The sequence below is a fragment of the Microtus ochrogaster genome, chromosome 1 (genome assembly GCF_000317375.1).
Source record: "Microtus ochrogaster isolate Prairie Vole_2 chromosome 1, MicOch1.0, whole genome shotgun sequence".
NCBI classification, from domain to species: domain Eukaryota; kingdom Metazoa; phylum Chordata; class Mammalia; order Rodentia; family Cricetidae; genus Microtus; species Microtus ochrogaster.
The window spans coordinates 118,291,644-118,308,450 of record NC_022009.1 but is presented as its reverse complement, the minus strand read 5'-3'; the positions used below and the strand labels follow the sequence as shown (position 1 = coordinate 118,308,450).

At 38.6% G+C, this 16,807-nt stretch overlaps 1 protein-coding gene across 2 annotated transcripts in view; it reads left to right on the top strand.

Moving 5' to 3' along the window:
- The window catches only part of Pdcd10 (programmed cell death 10), a 35,643-nt gene extending 33,577 nt beyond the window's left edge, over positions 1–2,066 (top strand). For both annotated transcript variants that reach the window (XM_005344111.3, XM_026784106.1), the window contains exon 8: positions 971–2,066. In XM_005344111.3, coding sequence (XP_005344168.1) covers positions 971–1,052 — 82 coding nt within the window. In that variant the 3' untranslated portion in view covers positions 1,053–2,066. The remainder of the gene's footprint in view (positions 1–970) is intronic.
- The last annotated feature ends 14,741 nt before the right edge of the window (positions 2,067–16,807 follow it).

Below are 16,807 nucleotides of genomic sequence, written 5' to 3'. Positions count from 1 at the left end.
GTTTTGTTTAAAAATGTGCCTTGAGTTTTGTACTTCTTTCTCTGAATGAAAATTGTTAGTGGAGTGCATTTTTAAAAGATCTTGAACTAGGGATACAAACTCTTCACTGGTTCTGCTGGGTCATTCCTAACCTGCCTTGTTGAGAAATGTCTAAGATGAAGATCCAATCTTCAGGCCTGGTGCAGAGGGCTTGATAGGGCTACAAAATGGGACTAGCCGCACGGTGAGACTAATGGCTAGCTCTGCCTGTGCTCTCTGGGCAGAGATCCTAGTGCTCAGTGTGTTTTAAAGTACACTTTCGGGTTTGTTGCATCTCAGATACTCAATCAGTTGGTTTCCTTTTTTCTTTTTTTCATTTTTTTAAGTTGATTTTATTGAGCTCTACATTTTTCTCTGCTCCCCTCCTTCCCCCCCCCCCCATTTTTTAAAGGCAGGCAAGGCTTTAGAGTGGGTGAGATTAGAAGTGATTAACCTTTCTGTTTTTCATGCCCATTGATGCCAGATGTTACTGTGCCATTATAGATCTTGAGGTTTCCTATCATTCTACAGCAGACTATGTTAACTGGAGACCTCATCTGAATCCTTTGAGCATATAAAATTCTATTTTAACAAAATTTTTAAAATTTGTATTTTATTTTACATTTGAAATCACAGCTGAAGACCAATCTGAATAAACCCTCTTTGACCAGTGATTTGCTTAGTCTATAAATGGATGTTGGGGTAGCAACTCTTCAATACCTTACTGCCAGTCAGAACCACCAGGGGGCAGTAATTCCTAGACACTACAGTTTGAAACACTGAAACATTAAATTCCAAACTGGAATGAAAGTTAGAATACACAGTGCTAATTTGCTCCCCCACCCCTATATTTCATTGCTACCATTGATATAAGACATTAACTATAATTATTTTATTTTAAAAGTGAATTTGGGTAATGAAATTAATGCTTGTTATTTTTCTTTTTAAACAGGGCAATAAATGTGTTCATAAGTGCCAACCGGCTAATTCATCAAACCAACTTGATACTTCAGACCTTCAAAACTGTGGCCTGAAAGCTGTATATGTTAAGAGATGTACTTCTCAGTGGCAGTATTAAACTGCATTTATCTGTAAATTTTAAAGTTTGACTGTATAAATTATCAGTCCCTCCTGAAGGGATCTAATCCAGGATGTTGAATGGGATTATTGCCATCTTACACCATATTTTTGTAAAATGTAGCTTAATCATAATCTCACACTGAAGATTTTGCATCACTTTTGCTATTATCATTCTTTTAAGAATTATAAGCCAAAAGAATTTACGCCTTAATGTGTCATTATATAACATTCCTTACAAGAACTGTAAATATTGGTGTTTGTTTCTGACATTTTAACTTGAAAGCGATATGCTGCAAGATAATGTATTTAACAATATTTGGTGGCAAATATTCAATAAATAGTTTACATCTGTTAAACATTTCTTTACTTGAAAAGGAAGGATGCATATATATGTGTGTATATATGAGCAGAAGACCAAGACAACTTGGTCTAATGTTAAAGATCTTCTATTGGGAGCTTACTAGCAGTTTATCAAATAATAAAGCAACAAGAATTCCTATTTTTTGTCCTTAATCACTTTGGGCAAAATATAGTCAGTTAAAATAGTTGTTAGTTGTTACATATAAAGAACTGGATATTTTTTCACTGTTTCTAATCTTTAGAGACTTCTGAAAAGAGAGTGCAATCTACAATGTCTTTATACTGTAATGATGCTGTCTGAACTGTGTGACATTGTAGATTTTGACTCCAAGAAATTACTTCTGATATGCTAGGACCTAATAAGCTTTGCACATTGTCCCCAAAGTAGTCACAATTAATAAAAACTATTCCAGTAGTTGCATTGAGATTTCATCAGTGTTAATAATACACCCTTTAAATATGTATAATTTGTTTCACAGCAGAGAAGTTATAAGGAAACTATGTATCTAATATTCATTTTGAGTGATTTGGGTATTCAGCTGATAAAAATAAAGGGAAAATCAGGTTTTGTTCATCTTTTATAAAGAAATTATTAAACTAAATCTGTTGACAGTATATTTTGCCTATAATACAATTTAGTTATTTTTGTTCCATTTTTAAAAAATGAAGTTTTAAAAATTGTTATTGATAACATAAAATGACCCTCATAAATATGTCAGTATGTGAAAGGAAGCCAACCTGAAGGCATAGATAACTGATTGAACTCTTACAGCCTATGAACATCTTCCTAATTTGATTTGTCTTTCTTCAAAAAGTACAGAATCATTAAACATAAGTGATAATCTTTAGTATTTTCATCAAAAATATCATTTATTGTTGGAAACTAAGAAGAAAGAGAAGTATGTCTTTTGTGCAGGTGTTTTCTAGCCAGGACTGTCTTCTCCCTTTTACTTTCATTCCTTCCTAGAAGTTGCCGGCCTTGTTTTTTAAGTCTTTATCTGTAGCATATGCCTTCTGCTGCATTGACTCATATGTCCTTAAAGAGGGCCAATTCTGAGTGGCTGTCAGTTCCATAAATTCTTTGAAGCAGCTAGGTTGAGTCGATGCAGCCAGCCAGTGTCCAGGTGGCTTCTGCAGAGAGACATGGAAAGAAGCCCACTGTCCTGCTGCTTCCTGTGTCAGCTGTTGAAAATGCATGGACTTAGTTCAGTCTCTTAAGAGTTGTATAATTTAATCACCTTCCTTATAGTTGAAGAAAGAGTGAGGTGATAACAACTGTCAGCTGGGGCTGATAATTTGGTTTATATGTCCTGTATGTTCTCTTCACTTATCTTTGCCCATTGCCAGAAATAGTGTAATAACCTGCTCCTCCAAACCCCTTTCTTGTTTACTGGCTTATAAATGATAATGATGCTGCTTATTTTCACACATCCAATGCCCACCCATAGGCTTAAGCAACATACCACAGTACATCTTAGGTGTTGGGTGGCGTGATAATGGGTGAGAAACCAATGTCTGTGCTTTTTAATATTTTTTAACTTTTCATATGACGATTACTTCAAACTCTCAGGAAACTTTCAGGAATATTAGTAGCAAAAAGGAAAAACTATATAGCTTTTGCTGTCTTGTCTACTTGCCCTGCCTTGCATTGCCTCTGCTCAGGATGCTTTTGACTGTCTTCCAGCCTCAGTGTTTGTTACAGTTTGTTCCTCACTCCAGGTTTTCTTACGAGATCCAAGTTAAACATCCTTGGTCAGAATATTTCACTAGTGGCTGTCATGGGGGTGGGATTTGGAGGGAACACGCCTTTCACAGATGATTCTGGTTCTCCTCACCTGCTTATAATGCAGTGTATTTCTCCAATGTATAGTATAATCTCTCAACTAACAAGCAATATCTGGGAGGTTTTTAAGTACGCGCTAACATCTTGCTCGAGGGATGAACATACATTGATGTTTCTTATTCCAGTCTGGTGTGTCTTTCCCACTCCAGCATCTTTCTACATGGACCAGTCAGCACTGCAGAGTTCCTCTCCCCATCTGGTCATTCATCCAGCAATGTTTCCACCCCAATTCAAATGTCTCAGATTCACAAGCCTTTGTTGTTGTTTTCCTGGTGGTTAATATCCCATACTTTCGTACTCACATTATTTTAAATTTGGCAGATACCCCTTCCAGCTGGCTCCTTTGCTCTGTGAATTCTCGTTTCTATTTGTATATTGACGTGTGTCACTGAAACACCCCTCCCCCAGTAATTAACCTTGCATAGAAAGCATCCCAAGAGCTATGATCAACAATTTCTCCATAGAAACAGAAGGAAGTTACTAAAAGTTTAAACCTGGATCTTGGTTGTTTTCATTGCATCTAGTCCATTCAACAGACAAACTAGGAAATGTATGCCTACCTACGTGAATTCACAACTCCAAATGCAGTTCTTTCTTGTCATCCTCTTTCTGTGTTTCGGTGTCCTTGAAACCATGGTTCTAATCACTTTACTTCATCACTGAACTGTACCTTAGAGAGTCTTAGAATTATTCACCTCGCTAAACAGGAAGATTTGTTCCCTATGAACCTGTGTCCTGCAGCACACATGTGAAGATAAAAGAAAAACTAGCAAGAGGCCTTTTTCCCCAAGTCCTGAATTGAAAAGCCCATCAGACTTGATGGCAAGAATCATTACTACCTTAGCCATCCCACTGCCAACCTCCTTTGCTGTTTTAAAAATAAATTTCCAAAGTTCCAGAGAACTGTATAGTAGTATCAGCTGAGTCTTGGAGGTGGCTCTTCTAAGTCACTGTTGTTCCTCGGAGGACATACTGAACACAGTGCACTCTACGCTTCCTTCTTGTGCCCTAGGCAAAACTGAAGGAAATAACTCTGTCCCATTCTTCCCTGCTGTGCTTACACTTAACTAGCAGGGTAAGTTCAAGTACAATTATCTGAAGAGGTTCTGAATGGTGTGTTGATAATCAGTTACAACATGATCATCTAATGTTATGAATGAACAACAACATAAAAAAAGTTTGTGGCTTGGCATGGTGAAGCCTGCCTGTAATTTCAGTATTTGGGAGACTGAGGGGAAAAGATCTTGAGTTCATGTTTAGCCTGAACTATGGGGTCAAGGCCATATTAGGCAATATACAACAAAAGAAGACATAAGAAATGTGATTATTAAGTTCAGAGATGATTTCCAGTTGTCTGGTGAGCTATGTAAAACACCATGATAATGATGTAACAGTATATACAGTTTGAGTAAAATTCATTATTGATTGGGCAAAGTCACCATTAGTCTGGGTGGGAAAGGATAGCCAACTATAATAGGTTGCTCACTTAACAGAAATCTCACATTTCTGATAGCAGGAGTCAGAAAGCAGAGTTCCAATTTGGCAAAGAGAAAAGAGATAATTAGAGCAAGAGAGAAGGCTCTCCATTAGGGTAACTTAGAATAGTTGGAATAATCAGCAGATACAGGAAAGGTGTATTGAATATAGTTTCTACACAAGACTGATGCTGAGGCCTATAGCAATTAAGTGGGAAGAGTACATTCTTACCACGGAGTCATTGACATCACAGCTGAGTGGAAAGAGTACATTCTTAGCACGGAGTCATTGACATCACAGCTGGGATGTTGCAGAGAAAGGAAGAGACCAGGGTCCCACAATGTCCATCTTTTTTAATTTATTAGATTTAAAAAAAAAAAAATACCAATCCAAGTTCTCCCTCCCATTCCCCCCCACACACCCTTCCACCCTATGCCCATCCACTCCTCAGAGAGGGTATGCCACATTGCTTTGGGGAAGGTCTAAGGCCCTCCCTACTATATCTAGGCTGAACAAGGTATACATCCAAAGAGAATAGGTTTCCCAAAAGCTAGTACATGCAGTAGAGATAAGTCCTGGTGCCACTACCAGTGGCCCCTCACTCTGCCCCAGCCATGCAACTGTCAACCACATTCAGAGGGACTAGTTTGGCCCTATATTTGTTCCTTCCCAGTCCAGCTGGCGTTGGTGAGCTCCCATTAGCTCAGGTAGACTCCCACTGACCCCGTTTCCTTGCCATCTCCCATCCCCTCCAGATCCACTCCCTTTCTCCATTAGAAAAGAACATGCCAAAATTAAGTACAACAAGATGAAGCAAAAACTACCATATTGAAATCAGACGGCAACCCAACAGGACAAGTCCCATGAGCAGGCATAAGAGTCAGAGACCTAATTGTCCCAGTCAGTTCTATAAAGATACTAAGGTAATAGCTATAATATATATGCAGAGGACCTGGTACAGACCCAAGTAGGACATGTGCTTGCTGCTTTAGTGTCTGAGCTTGTATGCACCCTGCTTACTTGATTCAGAGGACCGTGCTCTCCCGGAATCCTCCACCCCTTCTGATCGTACGCTCTGCCTCTTCCACAAGATTACTTGAGCTCTGGGGGAAGGGATTTGATAGAGACTTCCAATTTATATTCTCTCTGCATCACGTCTATCTGTGGCTTCCTGTATTAGTTCCCATCTTCTGCCAGAGGAAGCCTCTCTAATGATGACTGGAAAATTCACTGATCTATGAGTATAGCAGAATATCATTCAGAATTGTCTTGTGGGTTTATTTTGTTTTGGTTTTTAAAACCAATAGCGTTTGGTTCTACCCTAAATCTGTGGACTCTAGAGTCTCTGGTTCTTGATCACTCAAATAAGTGTCAGGTGTGGGTTCCTCGTGGAACGTGCCTTAGATCAAATGAGACCTTAGTTAGCTATTCCCACAAGTTCTGTGCCACCATTGCCCTGGCATATATGCAGACAGTACAGATTGTAGGTCAAAGTTTTGGGGACCGGGTTGGTGTCCATGTTTTTCTTTTGGTAGCCTGCAGAACACCTGTCCACAATTAGAGACTAGAATTTTGGAGGTAAGGGGTTCCATGCAGGCACAAGCTCAATTTCTCCATGTTCAATGAGTTGTGTGGCTGTTGTCCTCAAACAATGGGGCCCTGCTTTCAGTTTTCAGAGAGCAGCCTTTTGTCTTAGCAACAGCCTACACTATTTCCATGGGACCTCCTTGTCCAACAACTCAATTAAATGCAACCTACTTCGTACAAGAGATGGCTAGTTTTCTAGATCAGATAAACAATTTAATAGACCTATAATCCCCAGGAAAATAGAAAAGCCATTTAAAGTCAAAAAAAAAAAAAGACCAACCCAGGCCACACATAACTTCAGTGCAAGAATACTCCAAAATACTCGCAAACAAAATCAAAGAGCGCATCAAAAATACATTCACTGTGACCAAGTAGGCTTTATCCCAGAGATGAAGGAATGGTTCAGTATATGAAAATAAGTAAATATAGCCCACCACAAAAACAAGTTGTAAGGAAAAAAAAAAGACATTATCTCATTAGATGTAGAAAAGAACTATGACAAAATCCAATACTCCTTTGTGATAAAAGTCCTGGAGAGTAGGGGCACAAGGAACATACAGCCAATATGACATTAAATGGAGAGAAATTCAAAGCAATCCCTCTCAAATCAGGACTAAGACAAGGTTTTCTGCTCTCTATTCAATACAGTACTTGAAGTTTTAACTAGAGCAATTATGTAACCAAAGATCCAGGGGATACAAATTAGGAAGAACTCAAATTACTGTTATTTGCAGATAATAGTGTAAATACGTGACCTTAAAAATTCTCTAAAGAACATTTCCACAAATGTGCTGGACACAAGATTTACTCACAAAACTCAGTAGCCCTCCTATATGCAAACAACAAATGGACTGAGAAAAAAAAATCATGGAAACAATACCTTCCACAGTAGCTTCAAATAATATAAAGTATCTTGAAGAAATTTCAACCAAGCAAGAAAAGACTTATATGACAAAAACTTAAAGTCTTTGAAAAAGGAAATTGGAGAAGGTATCAGAATATGGAAAATTCTCTTATGCTCATGAATTAATAGGATTAACATCATAAAATAGCATTCCTACCAAAAACAATTTACAGATTGAATGCAATCCCCATCAAATTTCCAACACAATTCTTTACAAATCTTGAAAAGACAATTCTCAACTTCATATGGAAACACACACACACACACACACAAACCCAGGGTAGCTAAAATAAAAGTAAACTGTGGAGAACCCACCATTCCTGTTTCCAAGTTTTAGTACAAAACTACAGAAATAAACACTGCATGTATTGGTATAAAAAAAGAGTCATGCTTGTCAATGGTCAAAGACACAGACATAAATCCAGACACCTATGGATACCTGATTTCTGATAAAGAAGGAAAAAAATACACACTGGAAAAGAAAAAGCATCTTCAGCAAATAGTGCTGGTCAAATTGGATGTCTGCAAGTAGAAGAATACGAACAGATCCATATTTATCACCCTGGACAAAACTTTCCAGGCGAATCAAAGACCTCAACATAAAACCAGACACACTGAAACTGACAGAAAGAAAGTGGCAAATAGCCTTGAAGGCACTGTCTCAGGAGATGACTTTCTGAACAAAACTCTGATAGCCCAGGCACTAAGATCAACATTAAATGGGACCTAAGGAAACCAAAAATCTGTAAAGCAAAGGACACCATCAATTGGACACAAGGACAGCCTACAGAATGCTAGAAGACATTTGTTTTATTAATTCCACATTCAATAGTGGACTAATTTCCAAAATATATAAAGAATCTATTGCGGGGCATTTTGGATTCAAAGTGCAGCAAAGAGAGAGTCAGATAAAAATCTTTGCCATCTTTTTTCAAAAGAGTATTAATGGCATTACTATGGCTTGTTGGCATCTTACACTTACTTCCTTAAAGCCCCTCCCAGGTACATTATGTGCAAGGGGTAAGGTTTCAAAACCAGTCTTAGGTAGACTCAGTTTGGTTCACAGAACTGAAGATGCTGCCTGCCATGATGGTGAATTTCAGAATTCTTGCAGGATAAGTATGGTACTAATAAAGACTTGTGCCCCTGAAAACACCAAGCAAAGTAAGTGGTGTTGATCATATTGGGAAATTACCATGTGATCCCCACCGCTTCAAAAGGAGTGACAGCGTGAGAATACAGGAAAGACCAGCCAAAAGTAGCACTGAGTATAGATTGATGAGTTCTCTAGAACAGAATATGGCAGTCAAAAAGACCAAACCTAACAACAGCTGAAAATGAAAAAGTGAAGGTCACATACTGATAGTTAACTCCTGCACGCCACCCCAATACAAAAGTAACCCCACCTAGATACAAAGATGTTCCAATTGATGTGTTTTTCTGGGGCCTATTTGGAAATGGATGTTACATTGTAAACTGTGTTTTCCCCAGTCCCTCTGTAGACTGGATCACTACTCTGTTTTATACGCAACAGATGTTCTTATATAAATCATAACTTAACAGGCTTCAGATTTATCTCTACAAAATTTAGAAGCAAATCTTCACTCCCAACTGTTAGTCATTCCTATTCCTCATATCCTTTTTTAAAAATTATATTTGTGAGCATAAGAATACTGTATTTCTTTACAATACTTTCAAACACGTGCACCCTTGTATGTTGCTCATTCCTGCCCATTCCCCTCCCTTACTCTGTATGCTGGCTTCAACTGGTCCACTCCCTGCCCCCACACAGATCTTTCTGTTTTAGAGAAACTACCCTCAATAGTGTCTTCACTTCTTTCTATTCATTCTACCCTCTCGGAGAAGATGGGCTGTCGGGAGCAGTGGGACCGTTCTGCCAGGCTGATCCAGAGAAAACAGCCATATATTATGCAGTCTCATTTGCACATTTATAAGATTGAGGCAGGTGTGTTAATAATGGAAACTGACAACTCTGCAAGGCATGCCGACAAGCTGGAGACCTCGAGTGGGCTCCATCTATAGCTAAACGTCTCAGGCCCAGGAGAGGCTGTGCTTTAATTTGTGTCCAAAGACTACCATGCCCAAGACTCAAAACGAACCAAAGTCTCAGCCCAATCCAATCCATTGTCGTGTTCAAAACTATGAGAACGAGCATGTGCCGGCACTCAGTGGAGGGACAGCTCTTTCCTTTCATCGCAGTTTAACAGGACAGGTTGGGCCCACGCTAATCATGCAGACAGCCTGCTATCTTCAGTCTACTGAACCGAAGTTAGATCTCATATGGGCACAGAAACACCACGAATTATTGGGACACCCTGTGAAATAGTTGACATATGTACTTATTAGTTGTTTGTCATCTTGACACAAGCTAGAGTCACCTAAGAAGAGATCTCAATTGAAAAACTGCCCCTGTAGGCAAGTCTGGGTGGGCATTTTCTTGATAAATAATTGAAATAGGAAGGGCCAACTCACTGTGGGTGGTGCCATCGTTGGGCTGGTCTGACAAAGCAAGCTACGGAAGTCATTAAGCAACATTCCTTCATGGTCTCTGCTTCAGTTTCTGTCTCCAGGTTCCTGCCCTGAATTCCTCCTGCCTTAGGTTTTCTCAACAATGGAAGAGAATCAGTGGTCTCAATTTCCAATAAAAAGAAATAGGCTAACAGAATAGACATGAAAACAGGATCCATCATTCTGCTGCATACAGGAAACACATTCCAAAACTAAAGATAAATATTACCTCACAATGAAGGGTTAGAAAAAGATTTTCCAAGCAAATAGACCTCAGAAGCAAGCTAATGTGGCTATTATAATACCTAACAAAATAGACTTCAAACTAAAATTAATCAAAAGAGATAGAGAAGGACATTTCATACTTATCAAAGGGAAAAAAATCCACTGAGAAGACTTTACAATTCTTAAACATCTATACTCCAATTTCTGAGCACCCACGTTTGTAAAAGAAACATTACTAAAGCTTAAATCACTTATCAAAACTCTTGCATCTGTTGTGGGTGACTTCAATACCCACTCTCACAAATGGACAGTCATTGAGTTAAAAACTAAACAGAGAAATAAGGGATCTAATAGGCATTATGACACAAATGGACCCAACAGATAGCTACAGAATATTCCACACAAAGAACATACCTTCCAGCACCTAATGGAACATCCTCCAAAATTGACCATATTCTCAGTCACAAAGAAATTCTCAACAGAGAGAAAAAAATTTAACATAACTCTCTGTAGCTTATCAGACCATTATGGATTAAAACAGAATTAGAATAACAACAGAAACACCGGAAAGTCTACAAAATCCTAGAAACTGAACAACTCTTAACTAATCACCATTGGTTCAAAAAAGAAACAAAGAAATTAAAGACTTCCTAGAATTCAAAGAAAATGAATGCACAACATACTCAAACTTATGGAACACTATGGAAGCTCTGCTAAGTGTTGAATGCCTTCGTAAAGAAAGTAGAGCGATCTCATACTAGCAACTGAATAACAGACAACTATAAAAAAAATCTTCCCGTGTGTAATCTGTAGGATGGGTTAATTAGAGTTTTAATGTCTAGTTTCTTCAGTGAGGTTGCCCTCACTCCCCTCAGCTAGGTGTCCATTGATGCTGCAATGACTATGGGCCATATCCTCAAAATTTAATTTCTCTGCTTTATTAATTAAAAAATGTAAAGCCCTAGAAGAAATTGTGTAAAACAGAAGAATAGTCTGATATACATATGTGCAAATTATTAATATTTTGCCATCTATTACCATTGGGTTTGCTGAAATTATTTTAAGTATCACAACCTTTATTCTAAAACATTACAATACGTGTGTGTGTGTGTGTGTGTGTGTGTGTGTGTGTGTGTGTGTGTGAGAGTGTTTCCCATTCTTAGCCTAGGGCTCTCTATACCCTGTAAACCGTCAACCCAGACTCTCAAACTGGGATTACCAGCTACATGTATTCAGTCTTAAGCTTTCTTCAAGTTTTTGTATCACTGACTTTCTCAAAGACAAAGAATGTTTTATGGAGTTTTATCTGTCTCTTTATCACTTCATGTTTAGTTTCCATTATGTATATTTTTTATTATCATTAATTATTTCATACACATTAACAATGGATTTTGATCCTGTCAATCACCCACTTCCCTTTCAACACCTCCAAAGCCTGCCTCCTACCACACCGTATCAAAGTTCCGTTATATTTTTCATAAACCATTGAATTTGTTCAGTGGATCCATTATGTGGATGGGTCTAGAGCTGCCCACTGGAGTTTGAAAAAACCAGCAGGGGCCACTTCCCTGAAGAAAACTGACTCTTTCCTAACTTGAAAACCTTCAGATCCTTAGCTAGGGGTAGGGCTTTGGGACTTAGAATGGCCTGTGCAGAGCTTATATATTATATATTGTGACTCATGGATTCAGTGGTCCTATCATGTCCAAAAGACACTGTTTTGCAGCACTCCTCTTACGTTTTCCCCTTCTCAGTTAAGTGTTACCCCAGTTAATGAGGATGTGATGTTAGGTAACTCCACGTGCATCACATTAGAAGACATAAAATGTCAGTTTACCTCATCTCTAGTGGGGTTAACTTTGGTAACTCCTGTTAGTGCAATGCACTGCCTCTGCTGGAATTGTAAGCAGTCTGTTGGCGAGCTACTTTGAGGTGATACAAATATTTTATTCCTGAGAAAATGTCATCATCCATTGATAACCATTCTTTTCCTGGTTCAATGATTACTAGAGGCGGTTGTAAAATAGTGACTTCCTAACTCAATACTTTCCTCTAATAAAAGGCTCACAGAAACCAAAGCAAGGGGTACAGCTATGAGATGCAGTGCTTGTCTATAAGAGAGTGTACTTTGTTCTTGAGGCATGCATGGTAGAGCGGTTAGGCTAAGGCCATAGTATCTGTTTTATTCTTCTGTTCTTATTTTTTACATAGAAAAGATTGTTTCCTCAGGTTGACCTTCTTTCTTCTAGTTTTGATCTAGCTACCTAATCATCATTGGAGTGCTGCCATAGGGAAAACTCACTCAATGTATCTTCCTTTCTTAATCTTGCAACTGCAGGCTAAGCACCCCTGTGTACTCCTCCTTGGACAGAACCTCACTGTGTTCTTGTAAAAATGCACAGCAATTCCTAGCTTATCTCACTTGGTAGACTGTACCTCTCATGCAAGCAAAGGTCAGCTTATCCTAATGAATGTTCAATCAATGCCTAAGGAAGTGAGTGGCTGATGATAATCAAATAATCAAATGCATGCAAATTGTGTTCCTCTGAGAGAATCCATTTACTACATAGAAGCAAGTGCTAAAATCCCACCGTTCTTCCAACACCAGAAGCAGGTAGAGCGGCTGACATAGCAGATGTTTGAGTGACAGATTCATGCTTGGCGTATGTTATGATCTCATCCACCATCTTTAAAAAGTCCTGGTGCTGAAAAGTTATATTTTCTTTATGCTTCAGGGGTGCATGCAATGCCATTGCATGGAACATAGTGGCTCTTCATATCAGACAGAGCTTATTACATTCCTGAGCTTCCTCCTCCAAGATTTATAATGTAAGTGTTTGTAGGAACCTTAGTGATCCTGCAATTTAATTCTTTCATTCTCAACAAGAAGATTCTGATGCTAGAAATATTAAGTGATTCCCTTAAGATCTGACAGTTGGTTACTGTCAGATCTGTGTATTTCTCACGTAATTAAAGAGTTCCCTCATCTTCCTAAAATTAATATCCCACTTGGTAAGTCTATAAGGAACATATCTCTCCTTCTAAATTTCATCGAAAGATGGATGAGTTTCCTGCAGCACTAACTGCCGCCCCCATCTGCAGTGGAGATGAAAATGTCATTAGCTCTCCAGTCTTTGGCTCTGAACATGGATATCTCCCTACCTAACTCCGGATTGTATTTTGAAGGTTTTCCCCCAAAGAATCTCATATTTCTTCAGACAGGGTGAAGAGTTTATCTTGAAAAGTAGACAGCTAAAATGCATTGAATAATTGAGATGCATTTTCTGTGGCAGCATTTGGCTGAAGCAGTGATTGCAAAGCACCATCTGCATTTCCGAAGATGACTTCTCTGGGTGCACTTTCCAACAATTTGTTTTCAGGTGGGTTTCCAATATTAATTTTACAGTTGCTGTTGCGGCTGTGAAGAAATAGAGCCCTGATCTTCTGGGCATTTAATTAGAAGCACTGTGTTCAGGAGCACTATGTGCTGGGGGAAGTGTTTATTGTGGTGGTTTTTCTCTCCTGAGACTGTAACTTTCAATCTTTTAAAGTGCAGTTTGCTTCAGAACTTTGATTTTTTTTAACAAGTTTTGAATTCCATGTTATTACCCCCTTCTTCTTTTCTCTTTTACACAGAATTTCTTGCCATAAACAAAGGTGAAATGGCTGCATTTTTCACATGAGTATGAGCTGATGTGATTTTCTCTCTTCTTTGTTTTTATAGTAAGTGGAGAGGAAAAGAAGAAAACAGAAAACAGAGGACATAAAACAAAGGATATGAAATAGATTTAAAGGATATATTTAATGGCAATTTACTGCTTTTTCTGTAACATTTTATACTAAATTTTTCATTCAGCAAATAACCTTTCTGCTTGTGTGTGTATATACATGCTTGTGTATGGTGTGTGTTTATGTTTTTCTATCTGTCCCTATCTATAAAATGTATCATTTCTATTTCAGCATGTTTTCACTTAAGTCTACTCAATATAGTGAGTCCATATGGAATTAGAACGTGCTTCCAATATAGAATGAAATTTGTAATTATAAATATGAAAGAATATCTGATTTGGGTGATTTGTGTATTCCACGAGTTCAACAGGGTTACACTCAATTTCACTATAGTTATAATACACTAAATATCTTGTTCTTAAAAATTTTGGACAGGGAAAAAAGAATGTAAGAGCCAAATCCCAGGGAAGAGGTCTATGAACAACTGTCTTCTGGGTATGGCATGGCCAGGGTGCTCAATAACTTCCTGCAGCTGTGGTTACCTGCATAGACCTTGTATAAAACTGCACCAGGAAACAGCTGTTGACGGGGGAAAGGCTTATGGGGCCACATCCCACCTAGGGAAGCTACCAGCAATCCAGGGCTGCTGCAGATGAGGAAAATCATTGTCTTCAGTTCTGTAGCTCCTGGTGAGTTAGTGATGCGTGCTCCAGTGGACGGTTTCACACAAATGCCGCATGAGAGACCCGGGTGAAATCCAATAGCTTACAAAGCAAAAGCAAAAACAAAATGAAAAGACATAAAAGTGGGATGGGTTCTTTGATAGAAAATGGTTGGGGATTGGTGTTGTGAGAGAGAGATAGGAGAGATTAGAGTGATGAGTGTGCCTGGACTGTATTATATGCCAAAGAATAAATCAGCTTTTAAAAATTATTCCTTAGTACCAAGCAGACCATATCTTAGTAAAAACTGCTGCAATGGCCATTAGCTCTGCCTAATGTTAAAGATGAAGATGATTTTACAAAATGATGAGTCCTTTCACCCCCATACCTCTCATCATTGAATTTCATGACTAATATTGAACTATTGACATGGCATATATCTCCAGGATAGCTTTAGACATTAGACCTTCCTAGAAGCAATAAAAGTAGTTACAGAATCACAGTGTAGACATGGCATGCCCTGATGTGACTAAATTAGTTGCATTCTGGCATGCAATTGCAATGTTCCAGTCCTCTACAAAATCCTACCGCATCTCCGCAAGGTTTCAGAATGATGCCTTTTCTATGCTGTCGTTAACTTAGGTGCATAGCGTGTTTAGAGTATACATTTCAATTTTCACTATAATTTTCCATTTAAGCTGAGAAAATGGTTCTGTTTGTTAAACAATATTACTGTCCTCATTTTCTTCAACCTGCCTGTGATTATAGGATTGAAAGTAAGAGCTAAGACTTGAGCGTGACCTGACTCTGAATTCTATGCACCTTCTATTGCATTGTCCAGCATCTACTTTCATGTTTCCTTACTTTTTGTACATCTTAGCTCCTGAACTGGAAGGGAATTTGCTGTAACTTTTAACAGGTTACTCTTTCTGGGGATTTAGAGAAGGAAGTACATGTACAAGTCTAGTTTGGGATTCCATCTTGTCCTGGTGTTTCTTTGTTATATGGCTCATATCTATGTGTGCCTCAGTTTCTTCATTAAAATCTAGTGGCAGTTATACTGCACATAGCACAGGGCTTGCAAGAGAACAGAATGTGTTATCTATGGAATGTTCTTAGTATTGACTGCACTGGTTCTAGTATGGCATGCAATTTGAGGTTGTGTGGACTGGGATGGCAAAAAGATAAAACACTAACTATCTTGCAAAGATATCATTGGGCTTACCCCTCAACTTTCTGAGAATGTGGTATGAATCCTTCTGGAGGCGTGTTTTTAAATTCTGTCAAGAAGACAGAATCTATGCGCAGTCAAGACATCAAAAGGACAGACTCTCAAATATTGTTTGCCTTTTTATAAGATTATGACTCTTTTTATGACTCAGTGAGATCTGTTTGCAGGGCCCCTTGTAGATTAGTAACGCATAGATAGTTTTGCTTTTGCTCATGCTGTTCAAGAATTAGCACACATCACTGTGCTATTGATCAGCTTTTGGAAGGGCATTGTTAGGACACAGGCATTCCTGACATAAAGTCTTGTTCTCAAGGTGTTACTCTAGTAGGAAGGAAAGACACAGACAGATGTGCTATGATACAGAAAAGCACAATTATGGCTAAATTACAAAAGTAAAAGAAAATGCTGTGTTTGCAGAATAGACAGAACAATTAATTGTACCTGGAAGATGATGAGAAAAGGAGTAAGAAACTAATTTTTACGCAGGGCTAAAAAGATGCTGAAGTTAACCTTGTGGTCCACCCCAAGCTCTGGGAAGAAGCTGGTTTTAATTGTTTGGTCAGTGGGGCCATGTTGGGAAGGCATTCAGGAGACAATAGGATAGTGGCTTTATACCTCTCTCCTCTTCTGACTCAGAGAAGCTGCAGCTTTGACTTGGTATGGTTTCCAATGAGGAGACAGAAAGAGAATTCTAAGTGAGAGTAAAGAAAGTCAGATGTAACTCCAGTTCAATAAAAGGGGCAACAAAGGGCAAGAATGCTAGAGGGACAGAAATTCACCTCACGACCGAGTAATTGCGGGAGGGGAAAAGCAAAGGGATTTGGGTATGGGCTGGAGTGTAGGGATAAAACCACAGATGGGGTATCTGCTGAATAGAAAAAGTCATTAAGACCCAAGATTGCAAAGGAAGTAAAGACAGGTGGGTGTGTTGGCCCATTTGACCCTTGGATGCTCTACTGTGCTGATGGAAATTGGCCTATCCCTAAAGGAGAAGTGAGCTTTAATTAATTTATAAGTCTTTTGCCTTAGCTTTATATCAATGCTGGGCACATAGACTTCATCCTGATTTTCCTTATAGAACTGTAATTGATTCACAGAAGATGGCAAAGGAGGTCAAGTTCAACCATCAAGAGCCTGGTTATGGATTTTACAGGACTACGAAA